The 11,728-nt window shown below is 43.2% G+C and overlaps 2 protein-coding genes across 2 annotated transcripts; one reads left to right on the forward strand and one right to left on the reverse strand.

The window, feature by feature from the left end:
• The first annotated feature begins 436 nt into the window (after window positions 1-436).
• LOC134212327 (uncharacterized) lies at window positions 437-2,033 on the forward strand. The gene is made up of 3 exons (XM_062690081.1): window positions 437-492; window positions 548-1,014; window positions 1,077-2,033. Exons 2-3 carry the CDS (start codon window positions 595-597, stop codon window positions 1,812-1,814), a joined length of 1,158 nt encoding a protein of 385 aa, XP_062546065.1. The 5' UTR covers window positions 437-492; window positions 548-594; the 3' UTR covers window positions 1,815-2,033.
• A 2,281-nt stretch (window positions 2,034-4,314) lies between these two features.
• On the reverse strand, window positions 4,315-8,137 carry LOC134207176 (uncharacterized). Its single transcript, XM_062682897.1, has 6 exons — window positions 7,745-8,137; window positions 7,061-7,676; window positions 6,556-6,933; window positions 5,913-6,464; window positions 5,253-5,816; window positions 4,315-5,162 (listed from the first exon to the last, which is right to left on the reverse strand). The coding sequence occupies exons 1-6, from the start codon at window positions 8,135-8,137 to the stop codon at window positions 4,315-4,317; spliced, it is 3,351 nt and encodes a 1,116-aa protein (XP_062538881.1).
• Between the last annotated feature and the right edge of the window lie 3,591 nt (window positions 8,138-11,728).

Raw genomic sequence — 11,728 nt, forward strand, 5'->3', positions numbered from 1 at the left:
CAAACGCATCCAGCTTTTCCATCGCGCCTGGAACCATTTGCCGAAACTTCTGTCTTTCGTAGGCCTTAAGCAGACCCCAGACGAGCGGAATATTGACAATATTTATATTGTCAAACTTTTCCTCAATATTCTTTATACATCAATAGTTTACTTCAATATTTTCTGCCCTCACACGTACATCATTATTATTCTTCAATCCATCAATAAGCCTTTGCGAAACTGCTGTGCTGCCATCTGGAAAAGTTGATCGTGGTCGTGAATTCATGTTGTTTTACCATGATCAAGAAGTACATTTGTAAATGCTTCCAAAATATGAATAACAATATTTAATTGAAAACGTGTTAATATGTGCGGTTAGAAGAACGGTTTTAAAGAACTATATATTTACATGTTACGGCACTGTCACATGAAAAGGCCTTTGAGCCTTTGACAACACCTGAGATGTCGATTTTCGCAGTTGTTTACTCAAACCATTCAGATCGTTTTTCTCTGGTAAATACGGAATAAAATTGCATTTGCGAATCGTTTTTAATTGAAAATTACTCAGAAAAGTTCTGTTCAATCTTGAATAATTGAATATCAGTTTTGATTGCGATGGATCGCCGAAGGAAAGCATGTCTTGCTATATTACTGGCTCTTGGTAATAATCCACCAAAAAATCGTCGTTGCTGGGTGAAAGAATGGTTCAAAAAACGAGAACAGTTATCGCATGTTGCACTTTTGAATGAAATCAGTTTGACAGATGCTGAAGATTTTAACAACTATTTTCGAATGGACGAAGCAACGTATGACAGTCTACTAAACATGGTCACTCCTTTCCTAAAACGGCAGGATACAGTAATGAGAAAAAGTATATCAGTGAACGAACGACTAGCAGTCACTCTTCGTTACTTGGCGACAGGCAGAACTTTCGAGGACTTGAAATTTTCAGCACTTATGTCCCCAGCGTCAATAAGTGACGCTGTACTTGAAACCTGTGAGGTGCTATCGTATGTGCTCAGAGATTACATGGTGGTAAGTATTCTTTCCAAAATAAAATAACAGGCAAAAAGTATTCACTATGCGTAATATTACAGTTCCCGAACACAACCAACGAGTGGAATAACATTGCTGATGGTTTTGGTAGACGGTACAATTTGAGTAACTGTGTTGGCGCTATCGATGGAAAGCATATTGCTATTCAGAAACCACCTCACTCAGGATCTTTTTATTTTAATTATAAAGGATTCTATAGCATTGTTTTAATGGCAATCGTCAATTCAAAAAAGGAATTCATTATGATCGACGTTGGAATTAACGGAAGGGTATCTGACGGAGGAGTACTATTCTATTCCAAGTTTGGGGAATTGCTAGAAAATAATCAACTGATGCTTCCAGAATCAGCTCCCTTGCCCAATACTAACGAGAACTTTCCATACATTTTTGTGGCTGATGAGGCGTTCGCTTTGAATGTCCATATGATGAAGCCTTATCCGCAGAAGCTACTGAATGATGAGCGGCATGAGTACAACAGAAGAATATCCCGAGCCAGAGCACCCGTAGAAAATGCGTTTGGTATACTGAACAGCAGATTCGGTATTTTCCAGAAGGCTATAATGCTGGATCCAGAAAAAGCGATAACTATAGTAACGGCATGTTGTTATTTACATAACTTTCTGTCGAAAGAGACAAGTCATTCTTCATACCAGTCCATTGATAGAACACAAGAAACACTCGTTGACCTTAAAAGTACGTTGCGTCGAAACAGCTCCAATGCGGCCAAGGATATTCGAGAACGATTGTGCCGATACTTCAATAATGAGGGAAAAATCTAATTCACTGTATATTCTATATAAAGAACACTTTTGAAAGAATACATCGAGCTGATGAACGAACATCGCTGTCCTGAAATCCCTATAAATATGTTGTTGCTCAATTTATTGCGCCAATTAAATAAAAATGTTAAATTGTTGCTTTTAGTTCAATTGAGTTACTTTATAAACAACTTCAACTTATCAAACACGTATTTTTTTAAATCTAAATAAAACAAAATATCACGGCTATTTACAAAATAAAAAAGGATTTTCGTCTGATTTTTGTAGTAATACCAAAATGATTCCCATCAGAATCCCAAAGAGAGACCTGGTTTAATTATTATTCTTATGAAATCCCCAGATCCTGAATAAAGGAGGAAAAATTGTGAAAGAAAATTATAGTACATATGGTATTATAGGGAAGATCCATAAAGTACGTTACGCTTTAAATGGTAACTTTCAACCACCTTCCTTTCTCCATCGTCACGGCTTTTTATATGAATGTCGAATATGTAGCTCTACAATACGCCAGGCATAACTATCGACGCTGTAGCCAAACAGGTATCCGGGTAGGTATTCCAAAAAATGTGTATGGATCGTCGCGTTTCTCGTACGTGTCGTACTGTGTGGATGATCCCTAACTCCATGTGCGGGTAAATGAATAAATCCTACTTACTACTTTTCCACTTTCCTTAAAGCCCCAAACGCAATACAACGGAACGGTGACAGAAAATATACCTGTTAAATTTTCCGTTCCGTTGTTTTGCATTTGGGACTTAAAGCACCATTTCTCATTTTCGAAGGCTTCAAAGCGTATCCTTAGTTGTGAAGGATTTCTAAGCGAATACTTAGCTTAAGGGCCGATGTGCACGCAGCGATTTTTAAATGGAAATGGAATGGAAGGTCATGGATTTTAACAGGCGCTCACGATAAATGTTATCAAATATTCATTTACCTTCTAGTGGATTTAATAAGGGCCAGTCACTGCAAACTGTTGTCTATTTGCTCTTATATCTCCAGCTTGGATAAGATCTTCATCCGGCTGTAATCGTTGGTCAATTGACTGATCATCACAGCAGCTATTGTTGAACAGCTTGTCCGAATGATTATTGAGTAATCAATGGCTGGGCCTATGAGCAACAGACTCAGGGTCAGAAAGGAACCTTTTCCCCAGAACCCAATCGCAAGTTCCATCCATGGCTTCACCATTGGTAGCTGGCCAGCTTCTGCTACCATTAAATTACGCAACAACTCAGCCGCAGCAGTCTACTTGTTCGCATTGGAAAGCATTACGGCGATACCTTCTGCATATTGGCATCCACAGCACGTTCGTGTTAAAACTATCGTGGGGTTTCCTGTGGATAATATACAGTTTAATAAAATACGGAGAGAATATATATAAAAAAAATACCTGGATAATTTGTAATATTTGCACTTCATTTTAATTTCAACAATAAATAAAACAAATAGAAAAAACGAGCTGGAAATAAAATTTCGAATGTGATGCATGCATGTACACTGCAACAAAAACGTGTACGAGATTTTACTGCGATCATGCGAGAAATTGAAAAACATATTTATTCTGCCCATAAATTCATAACAGTCCCATGTTTGCTTAATTTCCTATTTTCATGGGACTGTTATTAATTTATGGGCAGTATTGGTGGTGAACTTAATATTATAGATTAAATTGAATAATAATCTTTGACCAAAACATTTTTATTTGATATCTAAATGAGTTCGGACAGGTTCTGAACCGAAAGTTTTCCCATGAAATTGAAAATTGATGTGAACCTTGTCCTTAAGGAATATATCACTGTGTGTTAGTCATCTTCAGAGTACGTCTCGTAAATGGTGTGTCCGTCCAATATTACTTCCGCTGAATTTGCACCGTGGTTAATTGTTTGGGAAGATATGCCAGCTGATGGTAATTCAATATTTGAAAACGTGTTGCTGACTATCTGTTCTTGTATTGTTTGTGCTCGGTGTCTATGACTGAATTCCAGCTTTATTTCAGGTCTTGAACCACCATCCGACTTTTCATATAGCAATGCAGCTTTGGACAATTTGGGATTAAATATAAAAGACTGCGGTGTGGTGGACTTCGATTTTGTATTGTTTATAGGATGTGACGGCGGTTCGAAGGCAATTTCAGGTGATGAGGTGACATTTTCCGAAAATCCTTGTATGGCACCGACCGACGTTTCTTCTGACAGTTCGAGTTCAGGTCCTAGCGAAGCATGGTTGGATACATGTTGTTTCGAGATGGAATGTGATTCATTTTCGAAAAAGGTTACAGCGTGTTGCGTTAATGTAGCTCCCGGTGATGCGGGATTAGACGTGTGATGTTTTGGGGTGACTTCAGATATGGCATCGGGACTTGACTCTGGATGTGCGAATTTAGAATTGCAATTCAAAGGGTACATGATCTTTGAGGATTTTACTGCCGAGGTTAGACCAGGTTTGGCATCGGAAGACGTTATCGATTGTTTTCCAATTTCATCTTCATCATCATTCTTCTTCATCTTGATATGGGATTGGATACGGAATTCGTTGAAGTGGACATATATGCGACAGACGTCGATGTTTTTGGGAGTTTTCTGAACCTTACATTCCGTAGTGATAATTTTGCAGGAATAATCGTTGCTATTGGCTCATCGGATTTAGTCTGAACCTTGGCACCTTTCGACGACCTTTGACTAAGTGGAAGTCCAAATTCATGTGTCGTTGATACTGGTGCTGTTGTTGATACAACTTCATACGGTGTCGTTGATACTGGTGTTGATAAGCTGTTCTTTACAATTGTTCCAAGCTTGACACAATCCGTACGATTCGACGACATGGTTCCAGCCGACGAGCCTAAGTTCAAGCTGAATGTATCTTCGCGAGGTGAAATGTGTATTGCACTAGCCGACGATCCAGAATTTGGAAGGAATCCCGCTTCGCTAGATTGCGCCATATTTGCAGCGATCAAATCAAACTCAGAACCGGCCGACGATCTTGGGAGAGAAGCGAATTGGCTTTCATATAGCGATGCATTGCTAGCACCGGCGGATGATTGCGGATCCGGACTAAATAGGTCATTCGGTGGCTTTCTGTTAAAAGGAAGCGACCCAAATTCGAAACCAGCTGAGGATCCTGGGTATGGAATCATTTCACCTTCGCGAGGGTCACGATATGAAATCCTATTCACATTTATCGACTCAAATTTGGAATCGGCCGACGGCCCTGGGTGCGAAATTATACCATTTCCGCAGGGTGGTGTATTGTTTACACCGCGCAACGATTCTGGTTGCGGAGTGAGTCCAGCTGCATGATGTGGCTCCCTATTCGAAGAAATTGAATCGGTTTTGGAATCAGTCGATGGTTCTAGAAGAAGAAAAGATACAGTTTTATAATATGGCTTTCTACCTACAATGATGACCCGCCTAAACTAGGAATTGGATGAACTGACTTTACCTTCGGAATGTGATGTATTGTACGGTCTGACTGACGATTCCGCGTGCGTAGTTAATCCAACTTGACGAGGTGGCTTCCCAGTCATAGTAATCGATCGAATTTGTGAACCGGCCAACGACCTAGTTGGCGGAGAGGATTCTATTTCTTCAGACGGGATGCTATTCGTAATGATGGACACACGTTTGGAACCGACCGACGATTCTGGGTACGAAGAAGCATCGGATTCATGGTGTGACATCCTATTCATAGTTACTGGCCCGAACTTGGAAGCGGATGGTGATTCAGGGTACGGAGTATTTCTAGTTTCATAAGGTGGTGTATTGTTCACACCAGCTGACGAGTTTTGGGGAGAAGTGACTCCAGCTTGACGATGTGGCTCTCTATTCCAAAGGGTCGAACCGAATTTGGAACCGGCCGTCGATCCTGGGTACGAAATGATTTCATTTCTACAAGGGGGATTATTGTTCACATCGCCCGACGATTCTGAGCGCGGAGTGAATCCAGCTGCACGATAAGGCTCCCTATTCGCAATAATTGAATCATTTTTGGAACCAGTCGATGGTTCTGGAAGGAGAAAAAATACAGTTTTATAATGTGGCCTTCTACCTACATCTACAATGGTGATCCGCCTAAACTTGGAACTGGATGAATTGACTTTACCTTCGGAATGTGATGCATTGTACGGTCTGACTGACGATTCTGCGTGCGTAGTGAATCCAACTTGACAAGGTAGCTTCCCAGTCATAGTAATCGATCGAATTTGTGAACCGGCCGACGACCTAGTTGGCTGAGAGGACTCTATTACTTCAGGTGGGATGCTGTTCGAAATGATAGATATACGTTTGGAGCCGACCGATGATTCGGGGTACGAAGAAACACCTGGTTCGTGATGTGACATCTTATTCATAGTTACTGGCCCGAACTTGGAAGCGGATGGTGATTCAGGGTACGGAGTATTTCTAGTTTCATAAGGTGGTGTATTGTTCACACCAGCTGACGAGTTCTGGGGAGAAGTGACTCCAGCTTGACGATGGGGCTCTCTATTCCAAATGGTCGAACCAAATTTGGAACCGGCCGTCGGTCCTGGGTACGAACCACAGAGGGAATTATTGTTCACATCGCTCGACGATTCTGAGCACGGAGTGAATCCAGCTGCATGATGGGACTCCCTATTTGATGAAATCGAATCAAATCTGGAACCAAACGAAGATCCTGAAAGTATATAAGATACATTTTATCTATGTGGTATTCTATTTACAGTGGTTAGCCTAAACTTAGAACCTAAACTTAGAAATTGTTTTACCTTCGTAAGGTGATGAGTTGTATGACCTGGCTGATGATTCTCGGTGTGGAGTAAATCCAGCGTCATAAAGTTGCTTCCCAGCTACAGTGATTGATTGAAATTTTGAACCAGACAGTCTCAGAAGTGGAGAGGATTCAGTTTCCCGAGGCGGCTTTCTATTCGAAATGACGGACATACATTTAGAGTCGGCTGACAATTCTGATGGGGACTGAGAAGTTCCGGATTTACGATGCGACAACTTGTTCACAGTAACTGACCCGAACGTGGAAGCGACAGAGGATTCTGAGTACGAAGTGATGCCATCTTCATACGGTGACGTGTTGTTCACTTCGATCGACGATACTGTATCAGTTCTGTGCTTGACACCAGCTGACGTTTCTGATACAAATAAAGAGAAAATAATATTAGGTACAATGTTGGGCAAAACGACCAAACCAAATGTAGGCCATAACGTTCTAGTGAAATAATAATTTTGACACGAGACATTCATTTTATATATCCTTACCTGTCACTACCTCTGATGAACTCGTTTCATATTCGTAATATACAGGTAGTAAAGGATCATAGCATTCGTCGTCCGACCATCTCAAATCGCTAGCAGAATTTCTCTCGTTGTGAACTGGCTCTGAATTGTACAATTCTTCCGATATTGTTGCATTAGTTCCTGGCATATCATTATTGTTATCAGTCTTTCGCTTCGGGTTCCGGGTCTCAACAACATTTGGGGTACTCGCCCGTGAAGTGCATCTTCTGGGGTTGTTTAGGGAACGATCAAGGTGATCTCCAACGTTTATTTGAACGCAGTTACTGGTCAAATTCCCCAGAGTCGCCTCGTATAACACATCATTGATGGCTTTCTCAGCAAATATTCGTTGCCTACTTTCAAGCGAGATTAGCTTTTCACCCCATGCCTTCGCTATGGCCGGCATTTCCGTGGACGGTGACGCATCTTGTTGTAAATATTTGCATGCAATAGTCAACAATTCGTTCTGTTTTTGAACAGGCCCAACAATGCGCTGCTTTTTTCTTGGTGTAGAAGCGGTTATGATGGAAGATCGTGAATGCGATGCTGGTGGAGATGAGTTGGATACCTTCGAGGTTCTCAAAACAACGTCGGCTACCTTGATTAAATTAGATGAATTTAAATCAAAATTTTACAATATCACAAAATGTACTGGGAATTACTTACTTTTCCTGACTCTGTAATGTGTGAAGCCGGTTGTTCGGTATTCCTGAGAAATTGCAGAGCCTCGAACAACCAAGACGATGGTTGATAAATTTCGTCAGCTCCAGCTCCCGATCGCTTCGAAGATACCACCCGCTTTAACTCTTTCCGGAAATTTGTGCGTAGAGAATTTATTTTCTTTGTCACATCCGCTCGAGTAGCTCCAGTTTTGACGCTTTGGTAAACACGTACAAGCTTATCCAGTGCGGCATTTTTAGCTGCTTTATTTTTGTAACTATCGTGCTTACAGTTCCACAAAACTGGCAAAGATTCGTATAGCTCAATAAACTTTCTCAGAGCTTCGGTTTTTGGATCACCCGCACCTTCAAAAAAATCTTCGTCGCTATCGAACTCCATTGCTTTGCACTTTGCACACTTTTGAATGAAAACTAAAAAAAATCTTCATTGCCGAACGCATACAGTTGACGGAAGATGTTCACTGTCACACACACTTTTAAAAAGATGAAATATTGAAGCGAAAAATCAAACTTTCCAAATTTTCTTCAATTTTTTCTTCAATATTTCAGTGTTGCATTCACACCTTCAATCATATTGACAATATTTTGAAGTTTGACAAACTTTTTGGCTCGTCTGGGGTCTGCTTTAGAGACACGAGGAACAAAATAAAACAAATCTAGCACTGCACGGTAACGAATATTTATTATATCAAGCATAATTTTTCATAACGACGTATGTAACAATTATGAGGATTCGAGAAATCCTTTGCAGAAAGTTGGCAAAATTTTTTCTAAAACTGTTTTAAAACTAAATCTTTTTTCAATACTTTTTTCCGCTGGCATGCATCATTACATGACACGTAATAAGCGTGCTTCACAGCAAAGCTCAGTTCATTCAAATTCACTGTGAAAAACGATAAAATTATACATACACCGGTATGCTACACGTACGTCGGTGTACATTGGTCGGTTTTCCATAGTTGCACGATTGACGCAACTGCAGTTTTGTTTTGCTTTTTTTGTTACATAGGTCGCTCTCAGTTCCCATATGTTAAAGCGACGTATGTAACAGTGAGACTTCAAAAATAGAAATTTTTGCATACGTCGATTCGCAAAAAGATCGAATTAAAGAATTTTAAGATCTGAAATCAGTAAAATCGATGCGTATTATATAAAGCCGCGTGTGATTGTCACGTTGTATTAAAAACCCCGTTTTGTTTACTTTTGTTACATACGTCGTTATGAAAAATTTTGCTTGATATGTTCGTCATCTACCACAATCTTGCCAATAATCTTCCGGATATCAGGTCTCCCAAAAAGCATAAAAGTTCTAAGTTTCTCTTCGTGCTCTTCGACATTTTTCCATAGCAGATAAGCGTCGACGTATTCTCTCCATTTTTCCCACCGGAGGGCATTACAGCCTTCAGCCTCCTCCACAAATGGCGGCACGATTTGATTAACCTGTATAAAATAAGTTTTGGTGTTCAATTCTTACTGCGAAGATCATCCCAATCTTATTGGGTTTCGCTACATGGAGGACTCTCTTTTATTTTCCCAACGGATCCCCACAGGAACAGCGCAAGCTGCCATCTTTCATTACCAGTTTTAACGAGCTGGAGCGCTCTCGGGGTTCAAAACTGTAATTGAGATGGCTGCTATCCACTTTACTAAGCTTCCGAAAACCATCCTGGTTTTCCGGGTTTAGAAACTTAAGCTCAGATTGTAGTCTTCCACTATATTCTTCCCTTGAGAATCAATTAGGTTTACTTCTATTGAGACATTCTATGAATTGGTCTCACATCTGCTCTTCGAGTTCTCTTAGTTTCAAGTTACTAGAAAGATAAATAACTAATTCACAATGTGGACTTCATCCCTAATAACTTCAACTCAAAATATGTCTTTTTAGGTTACTAAACTAAGGGAAGACATTCATTTGGAGAATTTAACTTAAAAGTGACAGTTCGAAAATTATCAAATAACCTGATCATAAGAATTACTGGTGCTACCTGTCGCGACCGGCCGTATTCTCGACAGTCCAACGTTGGCTGTCCATTTTTACGGTGCAGGTGGGTTTGAATCCACAGAGAGAGCGAGGTCGCACCAGACCTGGAATGCCGTCTCTTAAGGGTGCTGTCGGGTTTGAATCCCCAAAGAGAACGAGGCCGCACCGGACCTGGAATGCCGTCTCTTGAGAGTGCTGTCGGGTTTGAATCCACAGAGAGAGCGAGGCCGCACCGGAACTGGAATGCCGTCTCTTGTCGTTGCTGTCTGGTTTGAATCCACAGAGAGCGAGGCCGCACCGGACCTGGAATGCCGTCTCTTAAGAGTGCTGTCGGGTTTGAATCCCCAAAGAGAGCGAGGCCGCACCGGACCTGGAATGCCGTCTCTTGTCGTTGCTGCCGGGTTTAAATCCACAGAGAGAGCGAGGCCTGGCATCCCATCTCTTAATGGTGCTGTCGGGTTTGAATCCCCAAAGAGAGCGAGGCCGCACCGGACCTGGAATCCCGTCTCTTGTCGTTGCTGGCTAGTTTGAATCCACAGAGAGAGCGAGGCCACACCGGACCTGGAATCCCGTCTCTTGTCGTTGCTGCCGGGTTTGTATCCACAGAGAGAGCGAGGTCGCACCGGACCTGGAATGCCGTCTCTTGCCGGTGCTGTCGGGTTTGTATCCACAGAAAGAGCGAGGCCGCACCGGACCTGGAATCCCGTCTCTTGTCGTTGCTGGCTGGTTTGAATCCACAGAGAGAACGAGGCCGCACCGGACCTGGAATGCCGTCTCTTGAGAGTGCTGTCGGGTTTGAATCCACAGAGAGAGCGAGGCCGCACCGGACCTGGAATGCCGTCTCTTGTCGTTGCTGCCGGGTTTAAATCCACAGAGAGAGCGAGGCCGCACCTGACCTGGCCGTCTCTTGTCGTTGCTGCCTGGTTTGAATCCACAAAGAGAGCGAGGCCACACCGGACCTGGAATGCCGTCTCTTGTCGTTGCTGCCTGGTTAGAATCCACACAGAGAGCGAGGCCGCACCTGACCTGGAGTGCCGTCTTTTGTCGTTGCTGCCTGGTTAGAATCCACACAGAGAGCGAGGCCGCACTGGACCTGGAATGCCGTCTCTTGTCGTTGCTGCCGGGTTTAAATCCACAGAGAGAGCGAGGCCGCACCTGACCTGGCCGTCTCTTGTCGTTGCTGCCTGGTTTGAATCCACAAAGAGAGCGAGGCCACACCGGACCTGGAATGCCGTCTCTTGTCGTTGCTGCCTGGTTAGAATCCACACAGAGAGCGAGGCCGCACCGGACCTGGAGTGCCGTCTTTTGTCGTTGCTGCCTGGTTAGAATCCACACAGAGAGCGAGGCCGCACCGGACCTGGAATGCCGTCTCTTGTCGTTGCTGCCGGGTTTAAATCCACAGAGAGAGAGCGAGGCCTGGCATCCCATCTCTTAATGGTGCTGTCGGGTTTGAATCCCCAAAGAGAGCGAGGCCGCACCGGACCTGGAATCCCGTCTCTTGTCGTTGCTGGCTGGTTTGAATCCACAGAGAGAACGAGGCCGCACCGGACCTGGAATGCCGTCTCTTGAGAGTGCTGTCGGGTTTGAATCCACAGAGAGAGCGAGGCCTCACCGGAACTGGAATCCCGTCTCTTGTCGTTGATGCCGGGTTTGTATCCACAGAGAGAGCGAGGCCGCACCGGACCTGAAATGCCGTCTCTTGTCGTTGCTTCCGGGTTTAAATCCACAGAGAGAGAGAGCGAGGCCTGGAATCCCGTCTCTTAAGGGTGCTGTCGGGTTTAAATTCACAGAGAGCGAGGCCGCACCGGACCTGGAATCCCATCTCTTAAGGGTGCTGTCGGGTTTGAATCCCCAAAGAGAGCGAGGCCGCACCGGACCTGGAATCCCGTCTCTTGTCGTTGCTGGCTGGTTTCAATCCACAGAGAGAGAGCGAGGTCGCACCGGACCTGGAATAACGTCTCTTAAGGGTACTGTCGGATTTGTACCCAC

Source organism: Armigeres subalbatus, chromosome 1 (assembly GCF_024139115.2).
Source record: "Armigeres subalbatus isolate Guangzhou_Male chromosome 1, GZ_Asu_2, whole genome shotgun sequence".
NCBI classification, from domain to species: domain Eukaryota; kingdom Metazoa; phylum Arthropoda; class Insecta; order Diptera; family Culicidae; genus Armigeres; species Armigeres subalbatus.

What these genes read in the sequence shown, in the direction of transcription:
- LOC134212327 (XM_062690081.1), top strand. Translation starts at nt 595, where the DNA reads ATGGATCGCCGAAGGAAAGCATGTCTTGCTATATTACTGGCTCTTGGT. An exon ending in TGCTCAGAGATTACATGGTG is followed by an intron (nt 1,015 to 1,076) that starts GTAAGTATTCTT and finishes GTAATATTACAG; the next exon opens with TTCCCGAACACAACCAACGA.
- LOC134207176 (XM_062682897.1), bottom strand. Translation starts at nt 8,137, where the DNA reads ATGGAGTTCGATAGCGACGAAGATTTTTTTGAAGGTGCGGGTGATCCA. An exon ending in ACATTACAGAGTCAGGAAAA is followed by an intron (nt 7,677 to 7,744) that starts GTAAGTAATTCC and finishes AATTTAATCAAG; the next exon opens with GTAGCCGACGTTGTTTTGAG. An exon ending in CAATGCATCACATTCCGAAG is followed by an intron (nt 5,817 to 5,912) that starts GTAAAGTCAATT and finishes TTCTCCTTCCAG; the next exon opens with AACCATCGACTGGTTCCAAA.